At 37.8% G+C, this 16,525-nt stretch overlaps 2 protein-coding genes across 5 annotated transcripts in view; one reads left to right on the top strand and one right to left on the bottom strand.

Annotated features, from left to right (window-relative positions):
• The window catches only part of PAQR3 (progestin and adipoQ receptor family member 3), a 30,161-nt gene extending 14,777 nt beyond the window's left edge, over window positions 1–15,384 (top strand). The window contains exons 5-8 of one of the 3 annotated variants that reach the window (XR_004909967.2): window positions 270–360; window positions 3,104–3,252; window positions 5,918–6,035; window positions 11,690–15,384. Coding sequence is in view for 2 of the 3 variants with exons in the window: in XM_036069397.2 (XP_035925290.1) it covers window positions 270–360; window positions 3,104–3,246 (234 nt within the window). In the remaining variant the exon portion in view is untranslated. Of the gene's footprint in view, window positions 1–269; window positions 361–3,103; window positions 5,862–5,917; window positions 6,036–11,689 lie in introns of those variants that run through there. The other 2 variants (XM_036069397.2, XM_036069396.2) reach the window with 2 other exon arrangements.
• BMP2K (BMP2 inducible kinase) overlaps window positions 7,418–16,525 on the bottom strand; it is a 130,883-nt gene continuing 121,775 nt past the window's right edge. For both annotated transcript variants that reach the window (XM_036069394.2, XM_036069393.2), the window contains one exon: window positions 7,418–13,158. In XM_036069394.2, coding sequence (XP_035925287.1) covers window positions 11,720–13,158 — 1,439 coding nt within the window. In that variant the 3' untranslated portion in view covers window positions 7,418–11,719. The remainder of the gene's footprint in view (window positions 13,159–16,525) is intronic.

Below are 16,525 nucleotides of genomic sequence, written 5' to 3'. Positions count from 1 at the left end.
GACAGGGGCTCGATCTCACAACCCTAAGATCATGACCTGAGCCAAAACCAAGAGTCAGACGCTTAACTGACTGAGCCAGCCAGGTGCCCCTGTTTCCTACAGTATTGAGAGCAAGGTTTCTATAATTGGAGACTATCAACAAAAGCAATTGAGATTTAACAGGGTTAAATTCCACCTATGAATTCTACCTAATTTGTGAATTCAATTCATAATAAATTAGGAATTCAGTCACAGTAAAAAGATCTGTGAAAAAATGTTTTGCTTTTCAGGACTTTGCACCCCGTGTAATTGTGATGTATGTGATTGCTCTTCTTGCTTTCCTATTCTACATTTCCAAAGTTCCAGAACGGTACTTTCCAGGTAAGTAGCACTTTTATAGTGATCTCGTGACTTTATTCTAAATATATGGTGGAAGTCTATGCTTCAGAGTATCAAAAGTTAGATTTTTCCAATATAATTGGTTATAGAATGGCCCTCCTATTGTCAAATGTTATCTAAAAGCTTAACTTTCAAAGGGCTTTCACAAACTTCCTTTCCTCCTCACCATGAGTTGAGTGCAGTAGATGAGGTCACCACCATTTCCCGATTATGAGCTAGTGACAGAGCTGGGAGTCTTCTGACTCCCAACCACTGCTTTTTTTGTGGATACTAATTATCAATTATCATTGACTTCTTTATATACCACTCATGTTAAAAAATTATATATGTAGAGATCCACAAAACAAGAATAAGAAAGACAGAGAGAAGTAAGATAACGAAAAGAAGCCAGGGTTAGGATCACTTCACATATATCCATCATGAGGTTCTAAAATTAAAGGCCACCAATCTGCCTTTCAGCTTCCTGGTACCCAGTGCTAAGGGGAAAATAGTAGAAGTTAAAAATCTTCACGTCCACAAGATATACACAGGCTAGTAACCGAATAGAAGGACAGATGTCCCTGATTCTTCAGTCCAGAAAAAAACAACCTTTGATTGAAAAGAACTAAGAGGACACTGGGTAGAATGAATAATGTCCAAAACATGTATTTGCTTGCTTAGAAACTTAGGTCTGAAGTCAGACTGCTTGGGTTCAAATGCACATCACCCACTTACTAGTTGCACGAGCTAAATAATTTACTTGTACTTTTTCAGCTCATTTCCTCATCTGAGGATGGAGATACTTTCTCTCATGGTGTTATTGTGAGGACTGCATGAGAAAATGTACATGAACCATTTAGCAAGGTTCCTCACAAGTAGTAAGCACTCAGTACATGCCAGCAACTATTATTATGATGATGTCCCTTGACCTCAGTCCCATTAAGTGGAAAATGTGGTTTAGTAAGGGACAGAATGATGTAAGTCCAGGTGAGCTTTGGCTTGAGTCAAGAGTAACAGAGTACATAGAGCAGTGATTTTTTTGGTTTGAGGAGCTAGAAGTAGGGCAGTGGTTCATATTCAAACTGCAAACTTGTCTTTCCTTCCTGGGCTAAGAATCTCTTCCACAGTGAATTGAAGACAGGATTATGCCACTCATGATGTACGTTGGGAAGAAAAAGGATGAGAAACCCTGATCTAGTGAATGAATAGATCACAGAACCTCAGGCATTCTTCTGTGCACTTGTTTTTCACCAGTGAGTTTTAAATATGAGTGGAGCAGAAAGAAGAACCTGAGTGTAAACATTAGGATTCAAGAGCACAACTAGGACATGTCCCTTCATTGAAGACCACCCATCCTTCAGGGAGGGCCAGAATTTTCCTCAGAAAACGGTTCTGGCAAAATATATTTTTATATCACTTTATTAATAATTATTTTATTACTAATTTCTTCATGACAAGTACATGTAGAAAATTCAACCATGAAATTTTTCTACACTACATAATTGTGGCCATCGTGTTTTTATGCCTTAAAATATTCATATCAGAAGTTCCCAGTTGTCTAACATAAGATCCCTATAAAAGGTCAAATGTTATGTAACTTTTCCCCCAGATGAGCTTGACATAAACTGTGCCCCGTGTAGCAGAGCGTGTGGCAGAGTGCAGGGGCAGTGGAGACATGGAGACCGTACGAGATAAGAAGTCTTCTCAGAAAAAAAAAATGATAGTCTCAGATGCTCTTGAATGAGTGGCTTAGAAACCTTGTCTTGCCAGTCCCCATTTATGACCTGGCTGTAGAGAGAAACGTGCAGTGGTGAGATGGTGGGTGACTACTATGAGATCAACAAATTGACACCTAAGAACTTACTTTCAGCTCAGTTACATTTTTAAAAATATAGAAACAGCACAATGGTATTTGATGGGATCCATAGATCCCCAAAGGTACCCATGGACAGAACTAAGTGGATCTGTGATACTTGTATGACAATATGATCAGTTTTTTTTATAATCCTCTGTATTTTGTGCTTTTGAAAATGGGTCTGTGGGTTTCACTAGACTGTCAAAGTGTGCTGTGGGACCAAAAAAAGGCTCGGAACCCCTACAGAAAGGATTGTGCAGATTTTAAAACCTACATACTGTACTATTTCTCTTTGTAAGAATAGACAGGGACAGTGGTTAGAGAATATTTACATTGCGTGACCATAGAAGCACCGTGAGTAGGGAAAAGAGATTTACATTTAAATTTCTATAGCTCTGTATTTTATTTATTTTGTTCTTTTTCAAGAAGCTTCCCACATGTTAATTATTTAATCTCCTTGGAATTTAAACTTTAAGCACAAAGAGAAATAGTTCTGAGTTGTGTATGAACTAATCAACCTTAGTTAATGAAGCCATACTAATTACATCTTGTGGATTTGTCCATGACACATAGATCCAGATAGATAAGACATGAGACAGGGGAGACAAAAGATCAAATTCCTGAAATTAACCAAATTAGGTTTGTAAGACACACTTGGAATAGTATTTCAAAATTCACCAATGTCCTTAAATTAGACCCAAATATGAATTCATCCTTTTTAAAAAAAACAGTTGGGTTTGAATGAATCTCCTGTCAGTCTCCAGGTGCTCTGACACTGCCAGAATCTTTTTGCGCTAAGCCGTATTTCTAAGGCCGGAGATAAAAATACATTCTTATTTTAATATCAAAATATTACAATCAGTATTCTTTTCTCTCTGCCTTCGCTTCTAGGACAACTGAACTACCTCGGATCAAGCCACCAGATATGGCATGTCCTTGCAGTAGTGATGTTATATTGGTGGCATCAGTCCACAGTGTATGTCATGCAGTACCGACATAGCAAGCCTTGCCCTGACTATGTTTCACATTTGTGAACTCAGGTATGGCCACCTGGTGTATTCAGTCGTTAAGCAATATGTAATGGGGAGTTGTATACCCCACTATTTCTAAGATTCACAGTCGTTTTTCCTTTTTCCTCCTATTTAATATATCATGAGTAATACTTTATAAAAATGGAAAAATATACTTGGGGATCTGTAATAATAACTGCTTTACGGCCCTTAAAGCTACTAATTTGCTGCTTGTACAGAAAGTGAAAATTAGTTGACATTTATAAGAAACATCTGAATAACAATGAATGTGAAACCAGTGTAGAAACAGTATTTGTTTTACTTAACACCAGCTTAATTTCCTTAGGAAGGGCTTACCTCCATTATAAAATGGAGTCATCCTGTGTGATTCCTTTAATAGAAGATATTTACAGTAGTTGATCCAGTTGAAGTGCCTCGTCAAGGCCAGGGTTGCAATAGCCTATGCTTAACACAGCCAGGAGAGTGGTTTTGAATCATCACTAGCCTCTAAATACATGGTTTGTGAGAAACTGGCACTTAAGATACGATTTCCTTTAGCTATAGGCTCTCTTCTCCTTAGGAACATTGGATTTTTTAGTTTGCTAGAACAAAAACTTTAAACCTTTCCTCCTTTGAGAGAGGCATTAAGAGGAAAAGAACTTGCATTGTCATTTCCCATCAGATAAGAATCGCATTAAAAACTGATTATACGATCAGGCAACAAATTCTGTGGTCTAATAACCAAGGCATTCACATTTAAGCTTTTTAATTTCAAAGAATAATACTTAGTTCCGTTTAATAATTGCACTCTTGCCAGTGGATTACAGATTTTTGGTTCCAAAATTCCTGTAGCAAAATAGAGAGTTTCACCTCTCTGAATTTGCAGTCCTAAATTTCTTGATGGATGGGGGTTCCCAGTTAAATGGGTGCTACTTACTTTCAAGGCCACAGAGTCCAGATGGCCCAGGGTTGACCCTGAAATGAACCTTAAGCCTTAGAACAAAGTCATGCAGATGCCCCAATAATGACAGGATTATTCCCCTGTACTCTAGTCTTTCCCTGTTTTATGCATGTGTTAGCATTTTATTGACAACTCAGAGTATTGATACACACTATCTAGTATTTGGGCCTGAAACATTACTCTTTACTGTATATACCTAAGAAATAGGTCTCACTGCCCTAGCATACAACGCTCTTCTTGTTCTTTGGTCTTTTCATGTGTATAAATTAAATCCCTTTTGAAGCAGTCATTCACAAAAACATGTTCATTGGAATATATAAAATATTATCCAAATTTCTTAATGGGTTGACATGAGCTGCTTTAAATACTGGTGTATCTTCAGAACATTGGAATTCCTAAATATCAGAAGTATTGATTGATGGTGAAGCTTATTTCCACAATGCCATTTATACATCTCGTATTAGATTTATTTTAATGTGCCTCAGGTCATGCATCTGTAAAATTTTCTGTTTCTTTTCAGTATAGTGTTTTTGGAATATAAATTCCCCATGCTAGCATCTCAGCATGGAGAATCTTCGCAATAGGCTAAGGGCGCTGTGTTGTACCCATTATGATGATGGAACACACTACTTTGAAAATGGCTGCTTTGCCTCATAAGGCCGCAAATTTGATCCCTATTGCTGAGTGATAAAAAGACTTTGCTGTAATGATAATAGGATGTGTTTTCCACAAAACAACCCTTATGGGTTTAACATGGTATTACTGATTTTAAATAGATATTTTGTCATTTTAGCCAAATAAAATACACTGAGAGTAGTTATAATTAATTTAAAAATAAAAAAGTCCAGTCATTTTAGGCCTGGTACCATTTTTACTATAAAATCTTCTCAAAATAAAAACATCAAATTTTAAGTTCTGTTTTCTCTTAATTTTTAAAAAACATTCCTGGTTTTTTGAGTGTATGAATTATCTAATACTTGCCATCTGAATTAATGGATAAAAAGGGCATACTGTGTTTGTTTTTTTAATTTAAAAGGCATACAGCTCTGACTGTAGGGAGAATTATACCACGTGAACATTTCATCTTTTTATGAAAATGTTCAATATTGTAAGAAAGCTATCCTCTCTCATTTTCATCTTTACTGTGATATATTTTATTATAAACTAGGGAATGAATGAATGTGGATTGCTGTCACCTATAAACACGTCTGTATGTCGGTGTTTACTGACCACCTACTGTGTGCATACCGCTACTGGCAAATTGTTTAAGACATTGTTAACATGAAAGAATATTTAAAAATTGCCTACAAATCTGAGCCTTGTTAATAATGTATATTTAAGTTATTTTTGTTTTTATAGATTTATTAAAAAATAAGATTAAAAGTACACTATTCAGCTACCATACTAAAAAAACTGGTTTTAATTTTACAGTGTGTAAACTATAAAAGCTCTTTACCTACAGACTTTACACATATATTTTAAAACTATCCATGGCTGTTTTAAATTGTCTATTGTGATTTATAAGGTTGTAGTTAACTCATTTGAGGCAATTATCTTTCTATATAAAGCCATTTTCAAAAGATAGTGCTTGTCTTTTTTGTTATTACACTTGAGTGCAATTCAGTCAGCTGCATGGCAAAATACGTATGATGTAAATAAACTGAGTTTACTAAATATATTAAGCACTGTTTGTCGTTCTTTATAATACATAACAGCTTCAAAATCATATTTTAGAATCAGGAATGAAGATTCAGGGAATCTCTGTCACATCCTTTGGCATCCTACCTGGACAAAGTATCCAATTTGAAGATTGTGATTGACTGGCATAAAGCTGTGCAACTCCATTTGGCAGGTACCTACCTAGAGCTATCCTTTGCCCTGTATTAAAATGTCAAGGGGCAAAGCCTACACTTCTGGATTCCTGCCAGCTGCTGAGCTGAGTAGATCTGTATCCACCTGAAGTCATCATTCCGGGTAATTCCAGCCCTGCCAAAATGTGTGAAGAATCAGCTTAGCTATTCAGGCAAGGACAGAAGTGTCTTTTCCATGCATTATCACAATTACTGCGTTTGTATTCAAAAGAGGTGCAGATGCTACTGGGTACCAATGTCCCCTGAAATTCTGTACCATACTTCCTGAGTAGGTAGTGAGATAATGACCCAAAACTGAAACTACCTTTAAGGAAACATTTTTACAAGGGAGAGGTAACAGCAATAGGGTTCTCTTGTGAAAAGTGGAAAGTCTATCCTTAGACGGTAGGAATGATAGCCACCAAAGCTCTAGTCCTGCTTTGTAAGTCTGGGATCAAAAACACTGTGCAGAACATACCTGTAATTTCAGTAGTGCCAACCATCTGAAGCAAAAGCGAACTATTTTTAAGTGTGCAACATAAAACTTCAAAAGCTCATGCCCTCACTATGAGAAGAATTAACTACATCTTACAGATGATGCTAGAGCTGGACTTCCTTAAAAAGGGATTTGCTATTCAAAATAAATAGCTCTAATTGCAGGATATATTTTTCTCTAAAGAAGTTAACCATAACTGAATTTGAACAGTGGTACATTCCACACTTCGTACCATTTACTAAAAAGACACAAAGCCCTTATTCTTCCATGTAACTTCAGGTGTTACTAAGTCAAAAAAAAAAAAAAGTTCATAACAAGATGAATCTTTCCACCAGCCACCAATCTAAAGACTTCAGTTCGTGAAATAATACATAAGATAATGCAATCTTGACACCAAACTTAGTCCACCAGTCCAATAAACAGGTTTTCTCTTTAACGTTTAACGTGCCAAAGCCTCTTTTCTGACATAATCAAGGATTACAATATTTTATTTAACCAAATATTTTTTAAGTTATATACGTTACCAGTTTTTAAGAAGCTTAAATAAATTATACACAATGCAAAAAAATGCCAAACATTCAAAAGGTACTTCAAAGTCATGTTTTTGCCTTACCTTCATTATTATAATTATCAGTAATTATAGTGCCTGAACAAATTGTGCTACGAAGTATTTTTGCTGCAAAAATGCTAGGTCACAATAGGTTTTCTTACTTAAATCCTACACTGTGAGTTTTACCCTAAGAACAGAGATCTAATCCTATCCATTTTTCTATTCCACTAGCTGGAGCATAATAGGTGCTTCATGTCTGTAGTGTGAATAAAAGAACTGAATAGAAGTCTACATCCAAAACATTTAAGACAAATAATGAAAAACTCCAAAGTCACTAATTATAAAGAATATGCAATCCATTTGGGATTTATTGCATTTAAAGAAAGCAGATTATTAAAACAGTAGGTATGATAAATACAGTAAGAAAATAATTTTAAATTTCAAACAAAACAAAGTGAATGAGGGACAGAATTCAGTCAATAAGAAGAATAAGCAACGTAAAGGCAATAAAGTCGTAAAATCAGTTAGTGCTTAATTAGATGTAGAAAGAAAAAAAAAAAAGCAACTGATTCTATCTCATAAACAGTTTCCCAGCTATATTTGAGGATTGAAGTTACTTTAGAAAGTATGTTTTGTAACAATTCTCAGAAATATAATAAGCATGTAAATCAGGTTTATTAAAAGTTAAAGTTATTTGCTTAGTGGTACATAAAAGGCTTCAGAAAATTCAAGTTTAACAAAAAATGGAAGTGTAATCAAAGAAAGTGCACTTAAAGCTGTTTGCCAGCAATTTAAAAAGTAGCTTACTATTACTATACTGCTTACTATTAGATGACCTTTCAATCACAAAAAGAGAGTAGGAATAAAAACAATTCTTTCAGAAGTAGCACAATCGATTTTTAAATAAAAATAACCCCAAATGATGACCCATTGCATTTTCATCTGTCTACCTCATTCTTTTAGTGGCTTTTGTAAAACCTCCCTAGGAGCAAATGTTCTTTTAGTAATGATTGTGGTTGCAATTCCATTTAAAAGTAAAAATTCACATTAACTCCAGAGTAGAGAGATGTGACATGTGCATGCATGCGTGTGTTTATATATTTTTCTCAATATATAAACACCCTGGTGTATAAAAGTTCTCAAACATAATTTTTATTCTCACAGTAGATATGTCATCTCATTCTCACAGTAGATCTGTCAGCTCAGTATCAGACCTAATAATGATGAGTGATTTTGCTAAAAGGGAAGAAAAAGTTTACTGCACATTCTACACATATTAAAACAAATGTACCAAACTCCTCAGACCTAGTGATATTAATACATGTGTACCTTCTAGCAATGCTTATATGAAGTACCAAAACCTAAACTAAGCAGAGTAGCCAAATAGTAAGAAAACTGCTCTGCCTAATGAACATCAGAGCCAAAGGTGGGCTCCGCCTTACTCTTTCCACCAGCAGTATGAGAATAACAATCTATTACCGTTAGACAATAAACGGGGTGGGATCAAAAGGTGTGTCTATCTACAATTCCAAATAATGTCATAACTGTGCCCAAGTACACATTCAGGGATGGGCTGGGTCAGTGGAAGAATTACATAATTTCCCACTGATACTTCTGAATAAATATTCTAGTCAGTTAAATTTTCATCTGGCCTAAAACCTTTCTTCCTCCACCTAATACATATACCAAGCAACTTTTGTGTCTCAGCAGAAACATTCTTCAATGCCATAAAAGCTGATCTTTTTAACACTAACAATTGTGCTGAAGTGATATTTAAAAAGTTAACTGAATGGTCCACTTTTAAAACGATTATTCAAAATCAACAAGCATTATTAAAGCTGTTAGGACAGAAATAACTTTGGCCTCAGATTTTTGCTAGCTTCATAATTTACTTCCCTTAGTGTGATGTTCAAGTATTACAGGTTTAGTTATGACTACTTTACGTACAAAAGAAGCACAGAGGACACCTGATTAATAATAGGAAAATAATTTCAACTCTCCTTCCTTAAACAAGAATTGGACCATCCCGTAATAGAACCAAACTTTTACTGAATGTTGTGTCCCAAGTATGTGTTAGGCTCTTTCACGTGCCTTGGGAGCTCCAGCCTCATAATTCTCATAAGGGAATTACCTGGGCATCACAAGAGTGACCTACATCCTAACGATAGTGGGAGGAGATAATGAAAAATGGAAAGCAACCCTAATCCTGTACTCCTTGGAAAATGTCTTTACTTCAACACACAGGAATCTCCCCATTTCTATCCTATTGAGTCCCCTGTCGAATCCTAATGTTTCCTCTGAGCTATAATCTCAAAAGAGGAAAGTAACTGGGCTGTAATATAATAAACATAAGGATGGAAATATTTTAAACAATGTCAAAATTGTTTCTTTAGAATTCATCCAACTTTATAAGCCCGAAGTGTCTACATCAGTGTCTAAATCACTTAAAATTATTCAGTGTATTGAAAAGCAAGTGTAAGCAAGGCCTTGGTATCAGACACAATCTTAAGTATTTCATGTTTACATCACAAGGAGACCACATTAATTCATCTACTACCCCTTTTAAATTATAAAACTCATGAGGTCTAGCAGAGACCAAGGCCAAGGACTAAAATAGTCAAAAGCATACCGTGTACACATCAACCAACAAATTTTCATTAAAAAAAAATTGTTTGATACAAACCTACCATGAATTTACTAAATGTAATCATCAACTCTTCACTTTTAAAAGAAAGTATCACTTGAGTCTACTTTGTAAAGTTTTGAAGAACACCTACTTGAGCATTTGCATTAGCAGTATTAATCAACCTGAGAATCAGGAAAAAAAAAAAAAGGTGCAAACATAATATTTGCCTTTGGCACAAGGACAAGTAATTGGTGCAGTCGGGGCTCTAAAAATACAACTCTTAAGCAGTAATATAATGCTTGGTCTGCCTCTGCTACGCTGTGATTCACATATTTGCTTCCCTGTTTGTCCACAAATTTGTATCTGATTTAAAATATAAAAGAGAAAAGAAACAATAAAAATGAATATATAGTTTAGTAACATATACTTTGCTTCTTTCCAAGTTTAGAACTGTGAAAACAGGCAAATAGCTCATCCCATTTGGGGCACTATAATTAAGATATTCTAATAAGATTACTCATAAAATACACTAATTGGATTCAAAGAAAGTTCATTTAAAGTATAGCAATCAAGAAGAGTGCCAGTTAATAAGAGTTTCCACCCCTTTTTGTAAATAGCTTCATCAGTTCTAGAAACTTCTAAATGTTGACAGGGAAGGACAGTTAATTATAACTTAAAATAGCTGGAGACACAGGAAGCACAGACACTGTATTCACATTAATTCATATAGTAATTTCTATCTTATTAAACAATTTCTATAAAATCTCAAGTTTCTAATTAGGATTTGGGGTGTAAAAAAAAGGCAATTTGGTAGCTGGGTTCTTTTCACTAGAGACGCATCAACTAGCAGAACTGAGATGCTAGTTCCTATCTCATACCTTATAGCCATGTTAAGATCTTGCGTATTAGTGCAGAGGTACTTGCAGCAGGATGCGTGAGTCCTGCCTATAAGGCTTTATGGGTTTCACTGTTCTGTGCACTCTATTAAAACTACTCCACCCTCCCAACCTAACTAGAAAGTTGTTGCTCGTGACTTGGGGAATATTTGGGGAAGGTGGTAATTTAATAAAGTACATTATTAAATGCAACATGATTTTATGTTGTAAACGTCTTAAAAACTCAGGGTTTCAGCTACATATTTTTTTTTTCCTGAAGTACAATTTCTATACAACCCTTGTCCTCCTCCCCATTTTTCCAACAATCTGCTTTATTAGGGACATGACAGTAAAAGTTTTGAGCAAGAAGCCATTCAAAAACAATATATAAAGTGTTCCTGAAGTAGTTTTTTTTTTTCTCTCTTCAGTATCATTTTTTTTCTTTTACATTTTCCACACGTCAGGTATTTCTCTTTAGTTTTTGTCCTAGGCTTCTGGGTAGATATTTCCATATTAATGGCACTTGTTTCTAAAAATGCAACAGTTTCAGGCACAATAGTCAGTTACTTCTGGCTCTGCTTTGTCGAGAACGGTGTAAGGACTAAAATCTCTGCTCTCTCCGATAATTACTTTTTAATTCTTTAGGAGAACCAGATTTTGTTTTTACTGTGTGGAAATTAGAAGAGACCTTTAAAAAATCCACAAATGCAACCTGTGTATGTACAAATAACCTTAGTTTTACATGCTGGATCCTGCCATGAGCCCAGAATATGCACACACAAGTGACATCCTGTTCTAAAAAGAATGACACAGCTTTCCAGTCCCTTTTCAGTGGCTACACAACTGGAAAGGTGGCACGTGCTTTCCCGGGATTTCCGTGGAGTCACGTCTGGTGGCTGAAACCCAGGGTTGGAGCGAGCAGTCGAGCTCCCTTTTCTCCTGCATGGAAGAGACAGCGAGTCACTACCCTGTGGAGATACTTCCTTTTTCTATTTGGTTTATTTAAAAATCACCTATGCTGATTGACCTGTAAGAATGAATGATATAAAGAGCTATACAAATGAATTTTCTTTCAAATTCATAAAACTATTCATACTTTTTTGAAACAGGAGTTAATGCCAAGAGTCCGCCAGAAGTATCTACTGTTTAGAAGGAAATGGAGCAGCACCAAATGGGTCTAATTCGACTGACTGGGACTGTTGGGGCTGATGTGAAGTGATGCTTTGCACTACAAGTTCTGTAAAGGGCACGGCACCAAAATCATCCATTTTCAAGGCATCTGTACTATGGAATGAGCCATGCAGTGAATTGGGTCTGGGCCGCCCAGGCAGGCCGGGGTTGTGATCGGCACGGATGTCACTCAGGCCCTGATGTGGAGGGTGCCACGGCAGGTCTGGAGGATGGAAGGGCTTGGCACCGAAGGGGTCCAGCAGACTCTCCTCGGGCTGCAGGCCGTTCCCTCGGTCTTTCCCATCGGTTAGTGCAATGCTAATGTTCTCCTTGGAGTCTGAGATGGTTAAAAATTCATTGCTACTTTGAGAGTCTCGGCGGCCCACCTTTTTGTGCCTGCGAGCCCTCTCTGGAGTGCGGTAGGTAGGCTTCACAGTCTTCTTCGTGCTGGTTGGCGTGCCGTGATGCCGCTTGCCATTACTTTTGGGCAGATCCTGCTTTGTGCGCCTCTGGCGAGAAGACAGTTTCTGTAAACTTCGCTGTTTGACTTTTTGCTGTTGACTCCCAGTTATTTCCTCAAAGGGCACAAGCCCAAAAACGTCCTCGTTGCTGTCACTTTTGCTTATTGATGTGGGAAAGGGCTGAAAGGGAGTGGAGCCAAAGATATCTACACTTTTCGGACAACCAGGGAGGGTTTGTGCTTCCGGCCCCACTGCACGGCAGTCTGGTACATTCACCTTCTTGCTGAAGGGTGCCTTTGTGAATACATCAAATTCCTCCTGCTCTAGACCCACAGTAGGACAGAGGGGCTGTTGACAGAAGTCCTTTTCATTCTTCCCTTGGTGAGGCTGTTGAGCACGCACTGCAAAGAAGGGGACAGCGCCAAATACATCAAACTCCGGTTTAGGAGCCTCCACTCCAACATCAGAGGGCAATCGGGTCGAGGTGAGGAGTGTGTTAGGAGGATCTTGCGTTGGTCCACTGCCAGATTTGTCTCTGTAGACAGGGCCCGCATCACTGTACTTTACTTTGGCCTGCTCATAATCAGAATCAGAGCTATGTTTCTCTTCTTCCTCATCTTCAGAATCCATGAGGAGAGGCCTATGACCCAGATTTTCCGGTTCAGTATCATCATCATTAAAATCTCCTTGTTCTCCCTGAAGAACTTCTTCATCCTCTTGTTCCTCCTCTTCGCTGCTCTTAGGAGAGGGGGGATCTGATTCGAAATCACTTTCAGACTCATCATTCTGCTTTTGCACTTGACCCTGTACTGATGATGAATTCTCTGAGGTTTTCTTTCCAGTCCGGTGGTCTTTAGATACTGGACTTGCTTTTCTATTCTTGATAGGGTTTGCAGAACTGTTTTCTTGATTCTTGGATGAATGTTCAATTTTCTTTTCTGGAGAACCTGCAGGTTCAAAGAAAAATCATTATAGCATTCCAATACATTTCAAGAACCATTTGCACTAAACAATATGCAAGAACACAAGGCACTACAAATCCCTCATACCAGTTCACTTAGAGAAAATAATGTCAATTCTTTGGTCATTAGGCTTAGGGAACACACGTATCCTCGACTAGACAGTTAGGTCCTCTAGTGCAGAGAGATTTACTTGCCTCTGTACCCTACACACCACCACCTACTCATCATAGGCCCTCATTGACAGCTAGGTTTTATTTATGGTACCCAGAAGAGGCTCTGAATATAATACACAGGCAAATTTTCTTCTCCGACCTTCCAAGTAAGATTATTCAGCTAATTGCCCCTACTCAGAATCCCACATTTACCAAACCACATTCTGCTTATATTTCAACTCCATTATAAAGTTTTCCCAAAGAGATCAACAAGCAGGAAGAGCTTGTCTGCTCAGTTATATGTTTCACTGTAATTTTTTAAAATTAGCATTCTGGTCGTCTTACGACCTAGGTTAACATGAGTGCCTCCCCATAATCTGATCAAAGCCAAGGACCAGGTACTGAACCAAGACCGTACCAAGGACATCTGCCTTCTCTAGATGACACATCTTCCTTTAACTGTCTTATCTTCACTACTAAACATTCCATTAAAAGCATGCTACCTTTAAAGAAAAACTTAACTACCAATATGTTCACTGTACGATGTATAGTAAAACCGCATCAAATATAGTGCTTTACAGTTTCACCATATGGTATATAATAAAGACTGTATTAGTTACACAGAAGTATACTACCCTCCCAATATACTGATGTATTGAATTGATTTTCCAGATGTAGGGATCAGTTTGAACTGATCCAACCACATATCCAATCATCCCTTCCCTTCCTTTGACTAAGATCAGATATTTTCAAAATAATTGGCTAGGGTTGGAATATAGTCTGTAGTCATGAAAACTAATCAACTTACGATGCAAGGACCATTACTTTCCTGTTATTAACATGGTCCTTATTGCATATGATACTCTTCAGTTCTTATCTTCTCTTTAGAAGTCAATACTGTTGTCTTCCCACCTCCCTGACTATTCCTTCTTGGTCATACATATAGAGACTTCTCTTTCACGAACACTTCCATATGCATGTATGTTCCCTAGGGTTCTATCCTTGGCTTTCTCCCTCTGTATGTCCTCCCGTGGTCTTAAATACTTATATGTTAATTACCACATACACCATCATGACTGGATCTCTCTAATACTGACCATGAATACTTATCTTACTCATCTAATACTTATGAATATGAATCCTACTATTACTTCAAACTCAGTAATTTCAAAAGAGATCATCTTTCCTCTTAAAATGTGCTCCTCACCAGTTCCCACTAAATTGTAAACAACACTTCTAACTAGTTCTGCAAATCAACAGAAGTCTGGAAATCATTCCTTCCTCACAAGTTTGTGTTTTTAAACTCTTGAATCTGTTCCCTCCAGTACCACGTCCCTCAAACTACTCTATCCTGCCACCAGAATGATTTTTCTGAAACACTAATTATGTGGCTACAGCTTAAAAACCCATTCAGTGGCTCTCTAAAGTCCCAACCCTTAGCCCAGCACAGGGGCCCTGTCTCTAGATTCTGTCCTCCCACACCTTTAGCCTCAGACCTTGATGTCTTCCATGGGTATATAGCTCCACCCGACACATTTAGATTTAAAAAAATTACTTTGAGTTATCCTGCTATCCAACCTCTTAATGTTTGCTATCAGAAACTGAGGAACCTAATAGATTTGGGTTTCAAGGGGCATTCTGCTGTTTTAACATCTCTCTACCATTGTCACACCACCCCCTCGTAGGAGCATCCTTCTAGCACTCCCACTCCCGCCTGACTTGCCTAGTGGACCTGGCTGTGTTTCAAGACCCAGCCCATGCCAGAGCCCTGCAAAGACACCCCTTGAAAAATACCCATATTTGGGACTCCTGATGAACTTAGAACAAGCCTTAATTGTACTATATTACAATTGTTTGTTTGTCTGTTTTCCCTACTTGATTATTACCTCCTAGACACAGTCCTATCTATCATTTACCTCACATCATTCTTTTCTATCCTAGCATGTGGTGAATCAGTATTTGTTGAATGAAACAATAAGTGACTACTCTGAGCTCATAGCCATGGACGCATATCCAATACATTCAGAATACAATAAAGAAAGTTACATTAAAAAATGAACTCTTTACATCTGGAGATTTTTTTTAGCTCAGAATTCAGTCACTGCATTTTTTAAGTTTAACAAAAAATGTTTGTTACATTGGTGAATAAACAGTCTCTACCTCCAGGAGTTTACAATCAAGTGTGGGAGACAGAGAGTACAAGGACTGGCGCTCTGAAATAACAGAGCAGTGGTGCAAGTCATGGGGCGGGGGAACGGGTACAGAAACCTACTCTGGACAGTCAGCAAAGGCCTCCCTGAGGAGATGCCGGTTAAGACTGAACAGTGAGAAGGAGCCAGCCACGCAAAGGACAGGCAGAAAGCTGCTCCAAGGAGAAGCTAGGGCATGTGTGAAGGCAAGAAAGAAGTTGGCACGTTCGAGGAACTGAAAATAGGCCAGTGTGAATGGAGTACAGTGGCAAAGGGAATACCATACAAGATGAGGCGGGAAAGAGCGGGGAAAGGACCAGCCTGTGAAGGTGCCTTCAGGCCATGAGAAGGAGTCCGGATTTTGCTCTAAATTCGGTATGCAATGGGAAGCCGTTACAAGGCTTTATTTAAAATGGGTGTCATGATCAGATTGATATTTGAAACATAACTGACTGTGTAGAAAAAAAGGCTGAAAAGAGAGATACAAAAGTGAGGAGATCGGGGAGGAGGAAATGGTAGAAATTAATGCCAGAGATTCTGGTGGCCTGGATGACGATGGTGGCAGGCTAAGTAGAAATGAATAATTAGAGACTGAGGAGGGAAACTCTCTGGAAGGATGGTAGTGCCATTAATACAGACAGAAAAGAGTGAGTAAAGAATAAGAGGGAAAGTAGATATTACCAAGAATCAGGTTTTGGACACAAGGCTTGAGTTATTTGTGATGCATTGAAGTGCAAATAGTAGATACCTGTGGCTTGAGGGCAATGGTTAGTTTTTGACTGGAGACGAGATTTGGGAGTCCTCCCCATGTAGAGGGTATGTAGAGAGAGTTACAAGTCTGAAGGAAATCACTTAGGAAGTGAGTACAAAACAGAAAAAGGGGACCCAACACTGAGCCCTCAGGTATGACACATTTGGAAGTCAGCAGAACCACCTACAAAGCTAACTGCAAAGTACAGAGAGAAGGACCAAAACCAGGCGAGCGCAGTGTCAGGGAAGCCAAGAGAGGAG

The sequence above is a fragment of the Halichoerus grypus genome, chromosome 3 (assembly GCF_964656455.1).
Source record: "Halichoerus grypus chromosome 3, mHalGry1.hap1.1, whole genome shotgun sequence".
Classification (NCBI taxonomy): domain Eukaryota; kingdom Metazoa; phylum Chordata; class Mammalia; order Carnivora; family Phocidae; genus Halichoerus; species Halichoerus grypus.
The sequence above is the reverse complement of the archived record's forward strand: the minus strand, read 5'-3'. Positions and strand labels throughout refer to the sequence as shown.